The following is a 23,358-nucleotide window of genomic DNA, read 5'->3' on the forward strand; positions in this document are numbered from 1 at the left end:
TAATGTTGTGTGCTAAAGTGAGGATCAGATGAGAGAAGCCATCAGCGATGCATTGAACTCAAACAGGAAGCATGGATAAACTTAAACACTTATCGGCCCTTTCATCTACTCAACGGTCATTCACATTGTGTACAGTACTTTGAAACAAGAAATGTCATTGTGTCTGTAGCTAAGCCATTGTGCAGAGAAAAAATATCCATCTCCGCTTTGACGGTTAATTTGGGAGGGGGAAGCGTGCCCTCACAATGGTACCCAGCAAAGCAACTAAAACTTGGCAAAAAACTACTGATAACAAGCAGAGTCCATTATTCAGTGTGGTGTAGTGTTTTCTTTTCGAGAAAACTGCCTCATTTTACATTTGATTGGAATAAATTACATGTTAAGCTTTGTCCAAAGCATTCCAACTCCATGACTTTTGTAACTATTATGCCACTGTGAAAGCCAGCAAAAGTATATGCCGTAATTTTCCCTTATAGAAAACAGCAATTGGTAGCATATCTATGGAAGCCCATTGTTCAGTCCTGATAGTTCAAACAAAAAAATAAAAATAAAAAAATCCCTATCAGAAGCCCATCTCCACCAGTTTTCACATAGGCTTAGTATGGAAGCCTATAAACATAAGCTTTATTATTATTTTATTTTTTATTTGTATTTATTTTTATTTATTTGTTAAAAGACCTGTGGGGGGAAAACACATTTTTACATTTATTTTTATGTATTCATTTTACTCTCAAAATCCTTTTTCTAAAGTGTAATTTTTCTTGGGTCAGAAGACGTTTTCCGCCAGTTAAGAAATAAAAATAAACAAGCTCAAATATAAGACCATGTTGATGCACAAGTCGATCCATATAGGCAAGCAACATTTGAAAATGTTTTACTTCTGCAAAGCTTTATCTCATATTTGCAAGACTTAACAAGATATGAAAATTAATAAAATTTTTGTTTTTATTTTTTTGTAATAAAAACTCACTCATTCAAATAATAAAACCTGCATTGAAAGTTTGGTGGCTTTGAGAAAGTCTGATGTTATCTTTAAGTTTTTTTTTCCCCTCTAAGAAAATGTACAAAAATGCCTGAGGAGGTTGTGGGGAAAATGCAACTGCAAAATGTTCACACATCCAATTAAAATGTCATTATTTGTGCAATGTTGTCAGTGTATAAATGATGTCAATTATTTGGAGATATCTTAATGGTTAAATTAGTGCAAACTTGTCTTATTGTTAGATTGTTCTGATGTAACTAATTTTGTGGATGGTCAGTGTTTTCCTTGCAATTAATAGTGAGCAATAAAACAAATTCTTTCAGCGGGACCTTTTGGCAAGCAAAACACGAGTAAAGATTTTACAACGTTGCCCTCCAATATGAGGGGTGTTTGCCCCCACTAGGCTTTGTGGACACAGCTGGGGAGTCCATTTTTATTTTTGCCTCTCTTCCTCCATCCATCTATCCATCCATCCCTCCTTTTCTCAACCTTCCTTACATCAGGAAATATTCACGAGCTACTCCACAAAGCAACGTTATGCAGTCAGTCCTGTGAGCTTGTTGGGGAATGAGGGGGAAAGGGGCAGCGTTATTTTTTGCCAGATGTCTTTAAGTCTCCGCTCGACCCCCTAAATTTATTTTCAAAGAAAACAAGACCCTGCTGTTTCATGGGAAAAAAAGGAAAGGTAGAGATGATGTCTACGAGTTGGAGGAAACACAACAAACAAAGCAGGACAAACAAAAACGAGGGCAAATGGCGAGCAGAGCTAACTCGGGAAAACAAATGGCTGGCTGCGTGGGAGCTTTTACAGATACAGTAAATGGATGCATGAAAAATGGAAGAGAAAATGAATGAAGAAAAGATGGATGTGGTGTGAATCATCAGGCGAGACCTTTTTGCGACCTCTACTAAGGTCACAGCGGAAAGACAAGCTGAGGTAAATGCTATAAACTTACTCTAGTAAATGTAGGTGAGTTATATATATTTATAATTTCATAATGGAACTGTGGCTGAAAAAGCAAAGTGTGGAGAGCCTCTGCCACCGAAATGCACGCATGCTTTTGTGGTAAAATAAAAAAGAAAGAAAAAAAGACAATATGAAATGTCTCAAAATGTTTCTCAAATAACAACACCAAGGGTTGCATTTTTGGCATTGCAGCAATTTGATGTATGTGTGATTTGAGAACTGTAATTTGTTCCCAATTGCCCACTATACTTGAGTGGCGGGTTACACCAAATTTGGGATTATTTTAAAATGTGATCGTAGTACCCCGTTCAAATGATTCAGGCTAAAACATTATGTTGAAAATGCATATGTATGTATGATAGAAAAACAAGTTTGCTCAAATGTGTCAGCCATTTTATAAATAAGTCAATTTAGAATGCAATCTGTCAGATTAGTACTCCATTACATTTGTTGTTGTTTTTCCCCATTCCAGTTCATTTATGGCAAAAAAGATCAATGAAAAATTCTGCTACTGTATGTGTATCACTGAGAAAGGAAGAAAATCTCACAAAGGCTAAAATGGCAGGACGAAATGGAGAGGAGTCACCCTTAAAACCTGTATTAATATTTACTGTTTATGAACTCATTCAAACCCAAAAATATATGTATAATTTTTTTTTAAATGAAGGCTTTGATGCAGCTTCTGAAATGAAGAGGTCGCTTAAAGCAATGCTAGTTTTTACAAAAAAAACGGCCAGCAAGTGGCAGCAGAGTATAAGAGATCAACCAGGGCCATGTTGCAACAAATTTTTGTTTTCAACAGGTTTGTGAATAATGATTAAACTTAGCTATATTCTAATGCTAATTGCTGCAAAACGGAGACAGATCCAAATATACTTTTTTTTCCTAATGAAAGAAGAGACTCTAATATTTGTTTTGGTAGGTTCCGTGTTTATATAGCAATAGAACACAATATTCTGTGGGCCTTGCAAAATCTGTCAAAATCCAGTAAAACAGCCAGGAGCGAAGAAAAGTGAATGAGTTAACATCAAAATGACTATTATGAAAAGGGCAGTCAAAATAACCCAAGCTTAGCGGTCAACTTTTGCGCAATAAAATGTTCCCACAATCCACTTGAGGATCACTGGCCAGCCTTTCTGAAGAGAAACGCCGAAACATCTCTCGGTTTTCTCTTCTGTTGCTTTTCATCCACCGAAAGGCTGCATCAATCCCCGCCCTCCATCCCTTCTCCATCACTTGCAGCCACATGCTTCCACTCAAAGCGCAGGAGACAAACACCCTCTGTCTGTCTGCACTGCATGAAGTCATCTGCCTCAAAAGGAGCCTGAATCCTAACCAGGCACTGAAGTCGTCATTTGTAGAATAAATCTGCGCTGATAAGTGCACTAAACATGAGCACATCAAAGCATTTTACTGATTAATAAAAAAACAGAAAAGCATCTAAATGCTTGATGTCTCTCCCAGCTATCGCTCTCTGCTAAATAATTTAGAGTTTTGGAAGTTTTTTCCCCCCATTCGTTTACAAAAAACAAAATACTACAAAACAAAATCTGTTTATTTATATTAACAATTCTCAAGTTTTTGTTCACTTCACTAGAGCAAAAGAAAATCTGACGCTTGCTTGTAACTCAGACTTTGGCTCGCTACATGAAGCAAAGAGCTTGAAAAACGTGTAAGTTGGGTGCTTGGCAGTCAAAATAGCACCGTATTATTACCAACAGCAAATGAGGATGAGCTCTTACCTCTCTCGCACTGAGGGCCAGTGAAGCCGTACACACAGGCACATCTGTTAGGGCCGATGCAGCGTCCGCCATTCTGGCAACCATTCTCACACACAGCTTTGAAAGAAAATAAAGAAAAAAAGGGAAAAAAAGAGAAAAAAAGAATAATGATTTTTACTTAGTGAGCAATATATTTCTTTCATCTTTTAATTTTCTCAGGAGTGTGTTTCATAGTGCTTTTTTGTAAAAAAATAAGAATCTCATTAAATAAGAATCTCATTAAATTACATGTACAGGTGTACCTAATGTTAAGGCAAGTGAATGTCAATTTATACACATATGCTTTTTAAATCAATTTTTAAAGCAAATTAAAATTGTTTTAATGCCCATGTCGTACTATACACACACATACATTTATATATAAATATAACTTTAACAAATACAAATGTGTTTCTATCTTTTAGGTCATTGATATAGTCATCTTAGAGTGTACTTAACAGTTAAGAAGTGTGAAACATAAATTGTGCAATTTTCTGCCACTGGATGACATTAGTATTGCATGTTGAACATTGGTGACAGAAACGATACATTTTTTCACAAATAAAGCAACTCGTGGACTCGAGGCCATTTTGTTCATCAAAGTACATATCTTTTTATTATATTTGTTATTGGTAAATTACTCAATTGTGTTATGGTGACTCCTTTTCACAATGTTGTATGTAGAACAAAGCATGAACAACAATGTTTTTACATCAATTGTATTTATAATTGTAATGCCTCTGGACATTGTATTTACTTTGTAATGCTTTTTAATGCCATTTAAAGCCTCAGTTTCAACAAAATCTATTGAATGACTTTTAACGTTTGTTTTTTTTATGACATGCGGAACCCTTGATATAGATTGTTACTCACGTTGTCCACAGTGGTTGCCCGTGAAGCCCTTAGGGCAGGTACAGGAGTCCTCAGCGCAGCTGCCTCCATTCATGCATCTGACATTACAAGACTGAACTGGAATGGGAAAGGAAAAAAAAAATTAGCATACAAGGTACATACATGACATGATGAGAGAATACAGTATGATATTCACTTCCCTTTTTTTTCCACTCAATTGAACATTTTGTGATTCAGTTCCTTTAGTTGTACTGAAACAGCCTCTTTCTACAAGTTCTGTGCACCCTGCATCCTTCTTTTCTTATTAAAGTTTGCTTAAGTTTACTCTTGCCCAATCTAAAGTCACATTATGTTTTGTTTCTGAATGAGCACTGAGGATGCACAATACAGCAGTGCTGTTTATTCAGCAAACCAGACACAGAGGCCTTCAGGCTACATTCTATCAAGCAGACCAGAAGGCAGCAATAAGTAGATCCTGCTGCATGCGGCAGTCACTCAGGAATTTACACCACGAGGGAGGAGGACTTGGTGCACTTAAGAAAAAAGGAGAAAACAAAGAGCAGAGACCAATAGAAGATATGATCATTTTGATGAAAAGCAGGACAGTACGTGACGCTTCTTTTGTACTGTGACCAAGTTTCAACCAACTTCTTCCCTCAAACTGTCACTGCGCTGAACAGCAGCTTTAATCATGTACATTGAGCAAGCCTTCTAAAAGAGTGGGGTGGGCTCTGCGGTGCAATTCCATCTGACCTGGGGAAAATGTTTTTGTTGTTGTTGTTTTTTAACATCCAAGAATATGCACACATAATTGCACCTCCACTACAGTAGGTGGCAGTGGTGATCTCATTTATTTATTTTATTTGAATACCAGGCAAACTTCAAACAAAAATGTTTTTAATAAAGTTATACTTTGTTGTAATGTGTGTATATATAAAGATATATATATATATATATATATATATATATATATATATATATAGAGAGAGAGAGAGAGAGAGAGATATACAAATTAGAGTTGGGGGGCTGGGGGGGGGGGTTGTTTTGGGGTTTACAGTCCACTATAGGAAATATTCATATACTTTACCACTGGAATAAATGTATGTATTATGTATTGCTTGGATTGAATGATATTTTTGCATAACAAATATAAAAAAATTATACAAGGTTATAATTGATATTTTTCATTATTGTTAGGTTTCATTACGTTTTCGACTTGTTAAAAATTTATTCAATTAGTTTTTAGAGCGGTTTGTTGGTTTTTGGTAGTTTTTCTTTAAATGTTTAGTTTTAGTTTAGTTAAAAAGGTAATTAAGTATTGTGTAGTAAAGTAAACTAACCTTATGTATGATATTAATGACAAAGGACATTTTTGCTATAATTAGTTTTTAGATATTTTATATAAACATAAGATGCAGTTTCGGTTAATTTTCATTGTTTCAAATCCTTTTTTCGTTTTTATTTGATTTTGTTCAAGAAAATGTCAGTTTTAGTTACTGTATTTGGTTTAAAACTTAGTGTTGGAGCGCATGACCAAATAATAAAGTTCATAAAGAGATTCCCAAATAATTTGAGTCAATATTGTATATATTTCAGAAGAACTGGTATTCCTTCACATCAGTATGCAAGAAGCAGCTTTCAATTTCAAAAAGGTTGGTGAGCCCTTCTCTACCGACTTCCATTTGAGTTATCCATTGGATTTTAAAGAAGCTGCAAACTTCCTTCTATTCTATACTTCCCATACTCCCCGTTGCCTTTCATGTTGGCTTAACGGGATGACGGCTGGTTGTCCTTTAGTCCTTGCATGTTTGTTTTCCTTTCTTCCTCCACATTCCTGCATTCACCCTCGTGCTTTCAAAATCTTAATCGCAAGTTCAACATTAATTTCCTCTTTCTCTCTCCACATGCATTGTCTTTTTTTTTTTTCACCATCTGTTTATGTCTCTTGCTTTAACATTTCTGCCATGCGGAGGCCTTGCAGCAGCAGAGGGGATCCTCCGCACACAGAATGCCCACAGCAGGTATTGTGAGCCACCCACTAGTCGGAGCAGACTGCAGCTAAAAATGCTAAATGTTAGGCACACTTCAATCTTATGAGCAGAGGTGTTATTCCTTGTCATCAAAGCCCTCGTTATTTTGTGTATTTCATGTTTCAAGATGAGCTCTCACGTGCAAAGCACTTGGCAGAAGCTGTTTTTGCTCTGGTTTGTGTCTCGTGACGACAAGGCGATAAATTAAAGCAAACAGCTTCAAACCCTGGCTGGCTTTTTTGTTGACTGTGCAATTGTCTTTTCTCTTTGTCATTGAGCTCATCTCAAGGGAAATCAGTCAGGTTTTCCTCTCAGGGTTCGAACATCAGCCATGTTGGTGACGCTGGTGATCTCGAATTGACTCAACTGATCACACAAAGAGATAAGAAATCCAGCAGAAAATTGTTCTGATGTACTCCAACTAACATCCAAGATCCAAGGCCTGAGTCTTGGCCTTTGCCGGCACCTGAAACCGATCTTTTCTCCTAATACAAACATGACATGGGAGGTGGCGTCTGAGAGAGCTGGGGCGTGTGTCATGTTTTCTTTGTCACAGGAGCTGGATGGGAGGAGCACAAGAAGGAGCGGAGAGAAGCAAACAAGCACATTTGGCGACAGGAGAAGATGATCTCACTGGCTAACTTCGCCTCCTCGCACCTCCTCCTCGTGCCGTTGCATCCTCTGCAGATTGAGCTCGCGCAAGAGAGAGAGACGGTTCACCCCATTGACCCGTGCCTGGAAAGCTGCACGTGCAGAGCAAGGGGCTGTTGGGGGATGTGCATGCGCGTTAAGGCGTTTGCTGTGGAGCGCCACAATGCATCTCTGTCTTATAGCTAACGTTGTCGCTCAGCTGCTCACATCTGGGTGCTTTTTACGAGAGGCTGCGAAACACAGGAAGTCAATGCGTGTATGTGTGCGTGAGTGAGTTTGCGTGTATTTGTGTGTGTGTGTGTGTGATGGAAAACTAGGGAGCTTTATTGCCATGTTGCGTTATGATTAGCGCAGCCCACAGAGACTGATGACAAGGCAGCCTACATTTTTAGATAGTATAGACATACATTAATAAGCTGAATGCTGTCAATGTTCATTTGTGTTGACAATGTTGTTATGACGATCCCTGGTTGCACTGACCTAATATAAAGACGAATATAAAATACGTGCTACTAGCACAGTGCATCTCAATTATTTTTTGACGCATTGAATAGTCTGTTATTGGAAAGCTATGCCTTAGAAGGGAATGGCACATTTACAGTACTGACAAATCAATTCAAATGTATGTAAAATGACAATGAGAAAGCCATTGCATCATCCCCCCCAATCTGAGCCGTACCGTATCAAATCAAATTGTAATCCCATTGAGTCAAACCGGATCAAATTGTTCCACGTTTGCATCCCATGAATTGAAAACGCATTGAATCGTCTTTTGTGAAGAGATGCACACCTTTACTTCTAAGTCATTTTTTTTTTATCATGCTCTCCATTTCTAGTCAGACTTTCATTAAATAAAATGCACACATATACGGACCCTTGCCCAACACACTCAAGGAGGAACAAATCTAAGTAATAAGCAAGTTTGATGTGGAAATAGCAGGAAGGTGGGACTAATTATATGTACTATAGAAACCAAAATCTTTCCCTAGGCATGGGGGTGGATAGCGGGGTGGCAGTGGCCAGTGGTGGCCACCACGTAGATCCGCCCCTGCTCATTTAAAAAAGGGGGAAAAAATTAAGCTATTATAATTGCAATTGAAAAGCATAGGCTATACGGTACAATGGATCCTAACCAGCATTGTTTGTTATTTGTGGGAAAGACAAAACACAAGTGCAGCAATTACAATTGTAAGCAATTAATTTTGTATTATAGTCAAATATTCTGAATGACTAATACACCTAACAATATATTACGTTTTGTCTACTATCATCAATTATTTCTCTCCTGCATCTTATACCTTAACATGTAATTCATCAAAAAGGAGTTGAACTTTTTGATGACATCAGCTTGTAATTATAAAAGGGCTTTCTCTGCTTTTCCAGCATCTACGGGTGGCAATTTTTAATAGCCTACAGAAGCTTGTTAGTCTGATTACAGCTGTTTCTCGGCGTCAGGGCAAGAATGTCAGTGGTAATGATTTCTTAATAATGGTTATGAGGCAAGGGTTATAAAGATGACCCTCAACGGTGTTCACTACAGTTGCTTGACCCACTTCTCTGTCTGACATACAGCCTGACTTCTCGCTCCCGGTTATCACGTTGACTGTGTTTTTATAAATGGGCTGCTATTTTCTTTAAACCTCCATAGGCAAGTTTATGTTGACGTTATCTGAGACTCAGTAAACCAGTTCGCTCAAATGAGGCTGTGGATAATGAAGGTAGCGAAAATTGGTTACTCTAAACTGCAGTGAATTGCCCTTTTAAATGATGGATGCAGTCCAAAGATAGATGTGGGCTGTCAGCACATGAGAATGAGATCTACTACAACAAAGCCTAAAGCCTTGGAGAAACTGCTAATTAAAGGCACTCAAGGCTCGAAATGAGTGGTTTTGCCAGTCAAAATGCACATTTTGCGATACATATTAGCACACTGATTAGCAAAACTGATAATCAAACGCAGAGACAACCGTCAAAAGCAAGTAGAAGAAGGACAACCCCAGAGACAGGGCTAAAAAGTCACCTACTGCGGATAGTTGGAGGTTGAGGGAAGCTCTGTGCTATTTACGCAGAAGTCGCTAGCTAGCAACAGCTTTGGCTTGCTACTAGTATGCCGAAACACGTCGGGGAGTCACTCCTAAGTCAGTAATTATCTCCTATGTGGTGGCAATAAGCTACATTTATGACAAGTGTCATACTCACAAAGGAAAGACAAAAAAAGATGGAGAAGCTAACCTAAGCTTGACACGGGCTAGCTTAAAATCCAATTTTGGATTGTTAGCATCTGGATTGCTCTTGATGACATGGAAACATTCTCTCCGGCTTGACCGCTGACTATCATTCAAACCGCTTCAGAAGCTTGATAAGATAATGTGACCATGATACATAGACCACGACCACAGACAAATTAAATTGGCTCGCATCATACCGGCGTCTGTATTTTTCCCGCCACTGCCCACAAAACCAATAAAGTAGCTCCATAAATCACAGGGGGATGGCGAGGACTCAGGGTGTATGAGTGAGTGACAGTTCAGTGAAGCTCTTCTAAGCTTTCATTTATCTTTCTATGCCCTTGGACCCATTCTGGAGCAGGACTTCATAGCTCTTGCCAAAGCACTGACATTGCAAAAGATCAGTGTGCATCCTGTACAGGTCAGAGGCTGTCCCCACCTCATCCTCCATGGCCTTCCTCTTCAGGGGACATCACCTCTAGTTTGGACTTAAACAGATCTTCCTTTACGCTCGCTTTGCTTATGTGTGTGCACCCAGCTCTTGTTTCTGCTTTAAATTCATGTAATGTAATATTCAACACACATCCGTGTGTGAAATTGTGAAAGTTGGGCGTTTGCACACTTCACAAGGAATGTAAGCATGTGCAAAGGGTCTGGCGGGAGGCCAGGCATGACTGATGAGCTGATTTTGGCCTACTAAAGTAGTGAGGCTGAACACATTGCACGCCACTTAATGCACACATCCACACGTACTTTACACGCTCCCAAAGTGGGGTTAAAGTATTTGCTAACACCCTTCTCAATTCACTATTAGTTGCACCCTGAACTAATTCCCCTTAGACTATTTTGACTTCATGCACATTCATCTACTCCTCCTTAAATATGTCAAGGCCACCAGAATCTCAACTGGAATTGATCGACTGAAGTGCTGGCGAGAGACCGTACGTGTAACTGCTCACACGATAAGAGCGATGTGTCCAGTGGGAAATAAAATTGTAGTGTTGGAAAGAGAATTATTTTAGAAGTAGCTGGGCCAGTTTGAGTTGCATGAAGAAAAATCCCTTTAGAGGGATAATTATGATGGGAAAATTTGATTCTAAATCTGAATAAATTGTAGATTATAGAATGGTTTGTGTGCGCGCATATATCAAAACAACAACAAAAAACATGTCCAGTAACCATTGTGCTTATTTTAAGATACTAATTACTTAATTATCTTATTTGATCAAGCAGTCTTGGCATTGAGTGTTAACAGTCAGTTTTAAGTACTGTGAGGCTTAAAACAAGCATTTTCCACATTTTAAAATGACAACTAACCAACATCAAAGGCCCTGAACTGGGGGTTTATAAATTGACATTTCTTTTTTTTTAAGATTTTGCATAATCTAGTAATAAGATAAATTGGAAAACATACAAGTATGAAAACAATTAGACAAAAGTGCAATATAGATTTAGTGGGTCTTTTCGTTAACTCCTTTTTCCTTGTTCCAGTACCAGCTCAGTGGTCTAGTGGTAGAGTGCCTACTCTCAGACTTGAAGCTTGTTGGTTCAATTCCTGGCTGGGTCATACCAAAGACTATAGAAATGGGACCTGTTTGACACTCAGGGTAAGTTGTCTAAGCGTAAAAAATATTTATGTATTTTAAGAAAATAGTTATATTCATGACAGCTTGAAAAAAGTCAATATTACTTGTTTTTAGTCTAAAAATACTATTTTCAAGGTTGCTGTGGTTGATATGGGCCTAGTATTATTTTCTTATTTTTCAAAATTTTACAGCTAAATTAAAGTAAAATTTTCTTGTTCTTTTGGCAGATAATTTTGCTTATTTGAAGTAATAGTTTTCTTATTTTACTATATTTTTTTCTTAAATTTTCTACTGTACTTTTGCATATGCAGTAGATGTTTGCCAGTTCTTTTCCATATCATACATTAGACTCACAAGTTGCAAAATGCCAAACAGTGTATTATTCAATTGAGGAATGCTGTGGAAATTATTTTTATTATTAGCGTGTACTTTATACGGGTCAGTGTTTTTGTGATAAGTGGGATGTCAACGCACCTCCTCCTCCTGCTCCACAGCTGGAAGAGAGCAGCCCGTTTGAACAGGTGCACATGTTGGGTCTGGAGCAGAAGCCGTCACCACAGGAGTTCCTGCAAATTGCTGTTAGGTCAAAGGAGAAAGGGCGAGTCGTTTTTAAACATCAGGTAAAGCAGCAACAGAAATGTTATGTTTGATTAACGGATGGTGGGACTTACGAACTATACACTGATTCCCGCCTGGCAGAGTCTTCCAGCCGGGGCAGCAGTATGAATGGAAGCGAGAGCCACACACGTTGGGTCTGACACACAAAAGCAAAGAGAAAACAAGTTAGAAATCAACCAGCATATATAAGATAATCCCCAAAATAAACAGACAGTGTGTGTTAGGTTCCAAAGTGGCCAAAACTTTGCTTGGTTTATGCTTGTAGCGTAAACAAACCGCATTGACACAAAACTCTCCCAGTGATGCAAGATGGGATTCCCAGAGGGGGATCACGGACAGGAGTGTTTTTCTCGAGTTTTTGCCCAGCACTGGCCAACCGCTCCCCCCCCAAAAATCTGATCTGAGTCTGCTCAGTTGACAGATGTAACAGTCATCGTAGCCTATGGAGCGTTTGATTGGTCTAGGCCACAAGCTTTCCTTTCAGGGAGTAGCAAAACCACATTTGGAAATGACAGGCATTACTCACACACACACACAAACACATTGGGCCATTACAAACCAGTAGGAGGAGGACTCTTTATCATCCATATCCCCTCATACATCAACCCTAAAACCCAATTCCACTCGGAATACAGCAATAAATGCAGCATAGCAATCTGAAAAGATTCCAACAGTGTGGTTGTACTAATGATATCCACTGAGAGCCTTCAAAGCACATAATGATGAGTATATCTGTGGTCATTTGCGTTGTGGTCCATTCTTTGCATTTACTACAACCAATATTTTAGTGACCACAGGCTGGTCAATTGGGATAGAGGCTCACCTTGATGTCAATGGTAAAGTAATTGGCCTCAGAGATCACATCTACACATACAATGTCATCCCCATGATGCTTCACCCTATAAAAGGGTTTCTTTCAAATATTTATATAGCGCTTAAGTCAATAGTTACGACATCATCAAGATGACATCATCACAGTGGCTTATGGAGAGTTCCCACCGAAGTGACAGCCATTTTACAACTGTTTTTACAAGTTCAGAAATACCTCACCTAAACCGACCACTTGTGTTTATTGTGAAAAGGGTGCTAAGGCTTTTTTTGGTTAAAGTTATTTTTCAAATTGCTATTTTAAAAATTGCTCCTTCCTACGGTCAGTTTTCATTTGCTCATGGAATACTTTAAACATTTTTTATTAATCACTCTGGAACCTGGAACCAGTGTCAGATGTAAAGTGGTGGAGGATCCTCTATTTTTCCAGGTTTTGTGCTTAAGATAGCAGTGGTAGTTTTCACCATTTAAAAAAAGGGAGTGCACCGCTAATATGAAAAGAAAGATGCACTGCACCAATGTCTTACGAATGCAATTATGCTATCTAGTGGCAGAAAAATTACCTCAATACAAATCAATATCACACTTGTTTTTTACAGTGCAGTACTTTTTTTTTTTAAATTATAACCACATTTTGTTAATTATTATGAAATGACTTTATCAATGGCGGGCGGCACGGTGGCTGACTGGTTAGCATGCACGCCCGTCTCCCATTGCTGAGGACGTGAGATCGAGTCCAGGCTTCGGCCTTCCTGGGTAGAGTTTGCATGTTCTCCCCATGCCTGTGTGGGTTTTCTCCGGGTACTCCGGTTTCCTCCCACATTCCAAAGACATGCATGGCAGGTTAATTGGACACTCTAAATTGTCCCTAGGTGTGATTGTGAGTGGTTGTTCGTCTCTGTGTGCCCTGGGTTGGCTGGCAACCAGTTCAGGGTGTACCCTGCCTACTGCCCGAAGCCAGCTGGGATAGGCTCCAGCACCCCCGCGACCCTTGTGAGGAATAAGCGGTTAAGAAAATGGATGGATGTATCAATGACTAAAAGATGCAACCATATTTCTATTAGTTTAACATTTTTTTCCCACTTTTATGTTAACAAAAGTATGAAAACTTAAGAAAAAATGTTTATTGTACATTTTATTGTACCTTTAGAACTATATAAAATAACTATTGAAGTAATGTGATTAATTATGATTACAAATTTTAATCACCTGACACCCTTAATTAAAACTCAATATTTATCCATATCAAGTTTAACCTGTGCTCAAGATGTGACAAGTGAAACAGATGACCTTCCATCAGTGTGACAATGACAGGTGGGTATTGAACCGCTAATGAATAGCCCACCTTCAACCACATTACCATATGGCAAAAGGTGGTAGAAGGACAGACAAACAGTTAGACAGGCATAAGGAGGAGTTTAGTGCACATTGTGGTAGAACAGAAAGCAGCATGAAGAAGAGGAAGAGGAGGTAGTTAAAAGTAGTGAATTATTTGGGACAACTGCCAAATCTACAACATGCTGGTCAGAAAGTGTGAAGAGAGTGACAAGGATCGGGCTACAGGAGGACATGACGGTGGGAAAGGAAAAGGAACAGGGGATAAGTGGGAGGGAAAGCAAAACAAGTTGATGTTGAGAAGAGGAGGAAGCCGCAGGAGGAGTGGAAAACTGAGATAGCAGAGTGTTGGTGGTGGGTCAACTTTCTGGGGCACAACCCAAACATGCTGTTAGGGCTCAAAAACACTTCAGCAACGCATCGTGAGCCGTGAGCATTCCATCGCTTAATGGGCGACTGATTTATTCCCTCCTCTTGTTTCTTCAGAGTGCTGAAACCATTCCACTGTTACAGTGAGACTGGGAGGATGTTAATATATGACGGATTATATGCGTTATTATATGTTATTCTTCCTCTGCCCCTCTATCCTAGTCTTTCCTGCAGGTCAGCGCCCGTTCTCTCAAGAGCTTTAGATGGCCGACTCCAGTCAAACGGAATGAAAGACAGACATTAAAAAAAAAGAAAAAAAGTTAAGCCTGGGGGTTTTCCTCAATATTGAAATGTCCCACTGTTCTCAGGGCTCAATCTAAAGGAGATTAACGCTTGTGCGTCCACGTTGCGACCTTTGAAACTGCCTCTTGGCCCGTAAATCGCTCGTTAACTGCCATTAATAGTAGTAAAAGGAAAATGGCTGGCATCTCAACCTAAGGAAAATATGAAGCACAGAACAAAAAAAACTGAGAAAAGCATTGATTTGATGAACACTAACCTTAAACTAGGCAAACACATGATTTTTACTTTATAGCTCGATCAAGCGAAAGGGTACACAGTAAATTCTGTAGAATAGATTTGACTCTATGTAGAGTCGGACCAAATAGACTCAGTTTTAGAGTAATGTTTACCCTTGGAAGAGAGTAAAATAAAGAATTGAAAAAATTATAAATAAAAGTCACTCAAGGGTTGAGGAACAAACTCTTCTTCAATTCTTTATTTTTACTCTCTTCCAAGGGTAAATATTAGCCTACTCTAAAACGGAGTCTATTTGGTCTCACGCTAAATAGTCCAATTTACTCTAAATAGAGTTAAATTCACTGTTTATTGTTTGTGCTCCCATTTTTTATGAGCTGAACTAAAAAATATATTTTTCTATTAACCTTAATCCATTAACATGACGATTTATTTCAACTATTGTTCACAAATCAATGTTGGCGAGCACCTCTACTTTGCCGATATAAGATAGTAAAATGCTAATTAGACAGAATCATTATTGCACAAAGTACACTCTAAAGTGGTCTTTTATTGCAGGCAGCCTAAGGCACACCTATGAAATATTCATTCTGTCTTGATATGCCAACTTGTGAGGTGGATTCATTATATCGGCAAAGGAGAAGTGCTCACTAACAAAGACTTCGATTTGTGAGCAATATTTGAGAGGAATGGGTCATTTGTGTACATAGAAAAAGTCTCGACTTCAACTTGTGACGAATGGGAGCAAAAAGCTGTTCTAGCACTGATGACGTTCCTGTCAGTTTCCAGCAAACTGTTACAGAGTTAGAAAGTGCAACACCAGCACAGCCTGAGGGTCCGTCCACTCATGCAGGAATCCGCAGGGTCAAAGATTAAAGCAGTTGACAGCAGCCTGTTCGAGCGGCAACGAAGGCCCGGCATGGGGAATGACCACAGTCTGTTTCCATGTAGACAAAGAAGAGCAGACGTTTAGGTCAGGTCAGGTGTCTGTGTACCCTGTATGTGTTTGTGTCAGTGGCCCGGTCAAAGGTCAAAAGTCATCGGCCTGGTATTTGGAGCAAATTAAGCCTTATGTATAGCTGCCTGAAGCAACACTTGCTATGAAATGGGAATGAGGACGATTGAGGACTGAGGCTTCGAAAATATCCATAAAAGGTGAAACTTAGTCATTCGCAGCAGTAAAAATAGTCATTAACAATAAACATTGTCAGTAACATGCAACACAGCTATTCTATGTGATTCATAATCTAAATTATTACAGCTGGTAGTTATTCCTCAGTAATGGATGGCACCTACCGACGTGTAAAATGCAGACAAATAAACACCTAAAATTAAACTAACAGGTGGAAAATGGCAGTCCTCCATTCATCGTGAATATAAATTCCTCCAGACTGCAAGCAGAAGACTCCATTGTAGTGGTAATATTGATGTTTTCTTAATTCCGTCCTCTGGGTCTGAGTCAACTAAGTTTCAAAGTGTTCCCCCTCAACAAAGCTTGGTTAAAGCTGGGTCGAGTTTACAAGGAGGATAGTTGCCAGAATTTGGCGACGCTAGCATAAAAAAAATGACTCATTAAGTGAAAATGTGGCATTTTTTATGAGCTTTTTGGTCTGTAATGAAGGTAATTGTTGTCAAGTGAAGCTGTAAATTCTTCGCTTTGTGCAATATTGATTTAAAAAAATGGCTACCGTGTGTTTTCCAGATGTGAGTTTAGTCCTTTGACATATGCGATGACATCATTGTCGTAACGGTAAGACATCAGCATGGATTTCTTTGTCCATGCCTTTTGGTAGCGACCAAATTGGGCCAAAACCTTCAAGCTTATGTGATGATTTTATGACAATGGAATTTTTCACAGCCGAGTCAAAACGCAGCTGTAAAGAGAAGCCAAAGCCCTTTTTCTACTGAGCAGTGTTTGGTTCAAAGATTGTCCAAAGAAGATTCAGCAACAATTCAGATTCCAGAGTGGTCATAAATAGGAATCGAATATTTCATTTGTTCTGCCCACACTTATACCAGCAAATAATGTATGTTTGGTTTTTAACCTCACCTGCAAATTGACTGTCGGACTCTTGTACCAATGCGCTCATGTACCTACAATAGTCAACAAAGATTTGGCATTTTTGTAAGACAAGGGGAGTGGAATGGGAAGGTAATGGCATATTTAGAGCAAAAAAAGTAAATTACAATGGAGCAGCCAAGTGCTTTTTTGTTCCATTAATGGCAGAATGTGTTTTAACAGTCAAGTTCCTCTTATTTTTGTTGAATTCACTTACAGGTCATGCTACGTTTTACTGGTATGATGTCATTCGAAGGCACAGATTGCAGGCAATCCCGTCTACATCTTTTAATTAATGGCACAGATACAAGGTCGATTACGGCTTATTGGCCCAAACCATACTGAGTGGGACTACATCTTAGTGAAGTGTGGCTGCAGACTACATCTTGTATTTACAGACTACATCTGTATTATCCAGAAAATAGATATCCCTACAAATGTGTCCACAAATTATCTCTCCAAGCGCAAACAATCCAGTTTTTGTCAGATTATGTTAACTTTATGTTGACATTAACGAAATAGCTGGCGGTTAGGTCAAGACCAGGAAGTCCTAAATGTCAAGCTAGGGCTACGTTTGTCAAAATTTGATTTATTGGCCAAGTATGTAAAAACACACAAGGAATTTGTATTCACTGTCACAAACCATCTGAGAAACATGAACTATATCAATTACCAACAGAGGGAGACCGAATGGGAGGCCTGACGGCTCGCTAGTTAGCACCCCCAAGTTTCTTTCAAGGAATTTTCGAAATCAAGCACAGCATCTAAGAAATGATAGTCGGAAGTCAAGGTGAAGATTAGAGAAAATGTAATATGAGTGTTTAAATCAAAAGTATCAACATAAAAGATTTAGTTCACCGTTTAAGATTTCATCCTATTATACATGGTCTGCAATGGTTCTCAAACAATGTTAGAACACAAGAACTCTCAGCTAGGACTTCATCTCTTCAATCAGCTACATTCAACACTTATTTGACATGTAAATACAGTCAAAAGTGGGTATCTTTCCATGGCATTATAAATAATCTGGGTTGGATTTTTTTTTTTTACGATGCATGTGAAGCAGCATTCAAATCTAAAACACATCCAGTCCTTCCCACAAGCAAAAATCCTACTTCAATTAAAGCATTCAAGGCAGCAAGCCAAAAGTCCGATCAGATACAAAGCTGAATGGACTGATACCAAGCAGCACTGTGTTGTGGGAGCCTGTGAGTCAAAACTAGTCAGCATCAGCACGAGCGTCTGTACCAGGGACAGATTTGTGGATATAGAATTCTCGCCAGCAAATAAACACTGCACGTTAGCCCAAGGCCGGCATAATGGCCATCATTACGCTAACCACCCTCCACCCGCCACACGCACAGTTACTGACGGTCCACTGTGATTGGTTCAACACTTGGATGAAAGTATTTGGATGCACTGCAGGGTCTTGAATGTATTACGTATCGCTGTACTTTGAGGTGAATCGGTGACCTTCAATAACTCATGTGAAACACTAGTTTTCCCTACCGCCAAGTTCAAAGTTCCCCAAGCTCTTTTGGACTCATCAAAAATTCCATAATTATACAAATATTAAATGTACAAAATCCTTGGGATATACCTCTTAGACCCATGAGCTCTGCTCTTTGATGTCAAGTAGGGGGCCACAAAATACCATCCTGTAAATGGCCCCTGGCCCATGAGTTTGAGACCTCACCAAGAGATCCCAATTTAGAGTCTTAGCAGCTTGTATGCAACATTGTAGGAACAGTTTTGCGAAGGTCTTTTCTGTTCCCAGTGCACAAAGCAAAGTCCATAAAAGTGCGCTTGGATGAATCTGGTGCAGAAGAGCCCGGACTCAACCGCATCAGAATAACCTTTGACATAACAAATGTTCTTCTGGATGAATAGAAAAAAACACACAGACGCATTTCATTGTCTTATTATATAGAATGTCTTCACCGACCTAATTTCCTTTCGCTAAAAGGGACAGTACGTTGTCAACATTCCCTCAAAAGGTGGCTCAATGTAAAACAGTTCACATTTTAAACCATTAAAAATAATTTTTCAGACGACAAACGACAAACCATAATGAAAAATAAACTATAGTCATATTTGCTTTGGCCAGCTAACTGCAGCTCTTGGGGAAAGTAAAAGCGACGACAGTTGCCAGCTAACGTTAAAATTGCCAGTTAAATTTCATGTCCAAAAGAGTTGGGGTGGTGAACTGCAGACGTTTTATTGTTGGTCAATATATGTCATTAATTCATTCAAAATGTAAAAAAAAATTATCGGAAAGTCGGCAACCTTTAATTGTTCTCTCATTGTTATTAAAAAAATAAATCAATCAATTGCAATATGCAATTGCACAATGTCCCTTGGTTTATGGTCACTCTACCAGACAAACTGTAAATGTGGGTTATTGCTTTGTCAGGTCATATATTTAATTTGGGCCCAAAAAAATCCCCCTTCAGACTTTATTTAACAAAAAGTTTAGATCTGTCAGGAAACACAATCCAGATGATGAACTATTCAACACAAAGTCAGCCAGCCCAAACACAGACTCTTAGACAGCTGCCTTTATATTAAACTGGACCACTACTTTTCTTTATCACTCCACATTCCCGTTTCAGAATAAACAAGCAATATGTCAACCCGAGTTTAACCCAACATAGTAAAACACAAAAGCATGCGTGTACATCTGTCGCCATCATCATGTGGTCGTGCTGCTGCTGCTGCTGCTTTGTCACCTACAACGGTGAAACAAACGTCCCTTTTCATAGGTCCTTCGGGTGATAGGACTACCTCATTTCCTGTGGCTTGGCAACAGGGCCAACCAAATACTGGGCACATGATTGAAATAACTGATTTTGACAACGGGGCCCAACAAAACATGCCTTGTTTTATGGAGTTTTTTCTTGCATAGCAGCGAAATACACAAGGCCAAATTATGTGGAAGAGTTTGAATATGACGGTGGAGTGCCGTATGGGGCCAATAGGTGGAGTAGTATGAGTGTAGCTGTTGAGAGTCTGAGGTTCATTACACAGATACTCAAATAAACAACAACTTTAAAAACATGCATGTCAATACATGTACATGGTATGCAAAAATGTGAAGGAGCAGAATCCATTTTGTGACGCCGGTAGAGCTCCAGTGAGTCTACATTTTAAAACAATTTAAAATGTTTAATTGCTGCCATCATTAACCTTTATTAAAGGAGAAGTCAACCCAAAAATGACACCCGCAATAGTCTGTTCCCGTGTTTTCTGAAGCTGAGTTGTGATTGGTTGGTACCTGAGACCTGAGCAACTGTGATGTCATTTGCACATGGCAGCAAGTGGCAAAATGGCTGCCTTCTGCTGAACTTACTCATATTGCATATAACGCAAAATTAACCAGAATACTGATATTCTGAAGGGGGTTGACTTCCCCTTTAAGAACACGAGACACCTCATATGAGCTAAGAGCCAATCAGAAGTAACATTGTCACAGGGCAGCCATCTTGGGACAGAGCTGCTCGATCACTTATAACATTACAGTCAATGAAGCAAGGACTTTGAAATAACTGTAGATTGCTCAACTCTCCTGAATTGTCGATAATAATGTTTGTATTATTAAACCAATCCTTTTGTAAATCCGTCAAGAATTCAGCGAGTTATGAGTATTTAAGTGGATAAATCATCCATCTTACCTTTGACTACAACACAGCACACCAGAGCTATCCTCTGTCCTAAGATGGCTGATCACTGACCCTGCCGACTCCACCTCGATCCATATAGTGTTCCTTTACGTAACTACTCTTTTTCCCCATCTCAGAAGGCGGCCATTTTGCCACTTGCTCTGAGCTGAAAACACTGATCTGAATATATGACTGGATAGCCGATAGGCCAAGACTTTTTAAGCCGCGAGGCCGCCATATTGCTCCTCCCAAGAAACATTTCTCGACATTCGATCCTATACATTTACAGTATTGAAATTGGAGAACATTTGAGAAAGTACTTAGTAGAAACAGCATGATTTATGATGTTTAAATTCATTAAACATAAACAAGAGGACTTCAGACATTTTACAACTTGCCTTAATTACATGTATAAATTATATGCTTAATGATGTTTACAGGAGGAAACTTGTATTTTTTTTTTTATTAAAGAATTATAACTCTAATTCAACATGAGATGCCTCTGCCAAATTTAATATTGGGGTCTAAGGAACTGAGCGATAAAAGAAAAAGGGGGTCTTCAAAGCGACACATACTGGCCACTTGTTTTTTTGTTTTTTTTTTTGTTTATACAGTAGTCTGCTCGCGAGAACAGAGGAGCAAGATGTCCGCCCTGTCGCTTCAACGGCTTGCATGTATGGGCTATCGGCTATCCAGTCATATATTCAGATCAGTGGCTGAAAATGACATCACAGTTGCTCAGGACTCAGGTAACGACCAATCACGACTCACCTTGCAAACGTCACATAACCACACCCAGAAAATGATTGCTTGAAAAAAAAAATCTGTACTAAAAGCCAAGATAAATAATACATAATGAAGAGAATAGACCATTGTGAATAAATTACTACCATCCAATGAAGGAAATACTAGAATTTAGGTTGGAAATGTAGGTCAGTGCTTGTGGTTAGTGTTCAGGCCAGCAGAGGAGGCCTGACGGTGCACCACTTGTTCAAAGTGTTCACACTGAAAGCAGCGCACTAACTTAACATCAGCTGCCTCAACTAAGAACACCCCTCAGCGGCAGTGAACTACTTTTTCCGGCTTATAACCAACACACACACGGGAATTTGGGTCACGCTCTCCCTCATCATCCCCACATGGGACGTAAAGCTGCTTTTTCCCTCACTTTCCCATGAAATGTCAATTTGCTGTAAATACACGTGGCGAGTTCAGCGTGCCAGGCAGCTTGTTAGGGTCAAACATGTGCTGTTTTTGGGAAAACAATGCGCTAGTATTCCGCAGCATAATTTGATGTAAGGCGGTCTGGCCTCACACCAGAAAGCACAGCAGTTGAAAGGGCGCTGCCAGGAAATCAGAGGGGGTAAAGTCATTTATGGTTTTAAGCCTCTCCAGGAACAAAACGTCTACAAAGGTTTTAAGTCGTTTATGCAAAACTGAAGTCGATGCACTTTTCCATTCTTCTGCTAATGAAGCTGTTTCATTATAATGTTCCACACTACCGTAGCGAAACACAAAAGGCCATCCAAGCCAACATTTTCACTTCTTTTTCCAACCTGCTGTCCTTTGATGAGTTCTGTCCAAACGTACAAGCGAATAAATTGTTATTCAACTGTTAGACCTATTAATGTGTCAAATGCAGAGTGAAAGTGATGCATAAAAACATATAGTAAATTATTCCTACCCTCTCAGTGTCTCCTGGCCACGGCGCCGAACCCGCTGCACCTCTCTCTGCTCCGTGGTGGCCGTGAAGCGGCTAGCCTGGAGCGGTCCATCCCCATTCGCGTTCTGAGCGTACGCCACCTGGACTGGTGCAAGACACACCGCCACCCATCCCAGCAGCACCTGGGCCAGCTTCCCTGATCCCATTGGTCCGGCCGGCGATCCCTCCGAATGACACACAAGCCTTTTACAGTTCCCTCTCAGACTCTGTGATCACCGTTTGGACCCAGGCTGAGAAGAACAATCGAAACTTGGATCCAGACCAAGTCCTGGTGTGCACTCCACAGGCGGGACTGGAAAGAAAGGAGAAATGAGATGAAAACTCCAGAAGAACAAAAAACAGAGGTTTATACAATCTCTCACATTTACACTGAGAACGCGGCTCTTGGAATGGGCCACATATTAACATTACAGTGGTGAACACTTTTCTGCACTTGAACGGCACTTTATGCTATTTTTATAGTGAACTTTTTTTCAAATACACTGCTCATGTTTGAAGGTAATTGCTGAAAACATGCCAAGACTGAAAACCGTTTAATTGTAGAGATATTGCATTAAAATGTTTTTCAGCGTTTCAATTTTCCAGAAATTTGGGGCATGACCAAAATAATACTAGCTAGCAAACTAAATCTCCAACCCTCAAAAAAGGCATGTTCCCTGGATGCCACAATTTACAGAATATCTCTTTGATTGTATTTAAATTCCCAAGTGTTATGCAGGCTACCATATGTCACATAGTATATAAAGTACGAGAATGTCTGTCATTTAGTGTACTGCCGTTTTTAATTAACGATCTACTTTCCATGAAGTGTCTCTGTTATGTGGACCCACACACCGACATGACACCAAGTGAGGCAGTGATGTTGTGGACGAGCGCACTGAGGAATCCGGGTTAGCTCGCAAGCTAGCTGGCGGCTAGCACCTCTTGTCGTGGCGTAGAAAACCTCACTTACGACCCGGTGGAATATATTCCAGTCAGCTGAGGTTTTATGTTGGATGAATGAACACGTAGTGATGCATAGAGATAGCATAAAGATGCTAAGCGAAGTAGCACCCATTTTGGGTTTACACTTTTAGCAGCCAGAGCAGAAACATGAGCTTGATTTTTCACGAATGTCAACGCTGATTTGATATACTTCCTTACAACTTTTTCAATTGTTCAATTTGGTAGGGCT

The 23,358-nt window shown here is 39.5% G+C and overlaps 1 protein-coding gene across 1 annotated transcript in view; it reads right to left on the reverse strand.

The window, feature by feature from the left end:
- fbn3 (fibrillin 3) overlaps nt 1–23,358 on the reverse strand; it is a 71,805-nt gene that overhangs the window by 46,226 nt on the left and 2,221 nt on the right. Inside the window, exons 2-6 of the mRNA XM_077584346.1 lie at nt 22,146–22,476; nt 11,728–11,810; nt 11,531–11,632; nt 4,583–4,678; nt 3,692–3,787 (exon numbers count right to left, since the gene is read on the reverse strand). Coding sequence (XP_077440472.1) covers nt 3,692–3,787; nt 4,583–4,678; nt 11,531–11,632; nt 11,728–11,810; nt 22,146–22,330 — 562 coding nt within the window. The 5' untranslated portion in view covers nt 22,331–22,476. The remainder of the gene's footprint in view (nt 1–3,691; nt 3,788–4,582; nt 4,679–11,530; nt 11,633–11,727; nt 11,811–22,145; nt 22,477–23,358) is intronic.

Source organism: Vanacampus margaritifer, chromosome 13 (assembly GCF_051991255.1).
Source record: "Vanacampus margaritifer isolate UIUO_Vmar chromosome 13, RoL_Vmar_1.0, whole genome shotgun sequence".
Taxonomy (NCBI): domain Eukaryota; kingdom Metazoa; phylum Chordata; class Actinopteri; order Syngnathiformes; family Syngnathidae; genus Vanacampus; species Vanacampus margaritifer.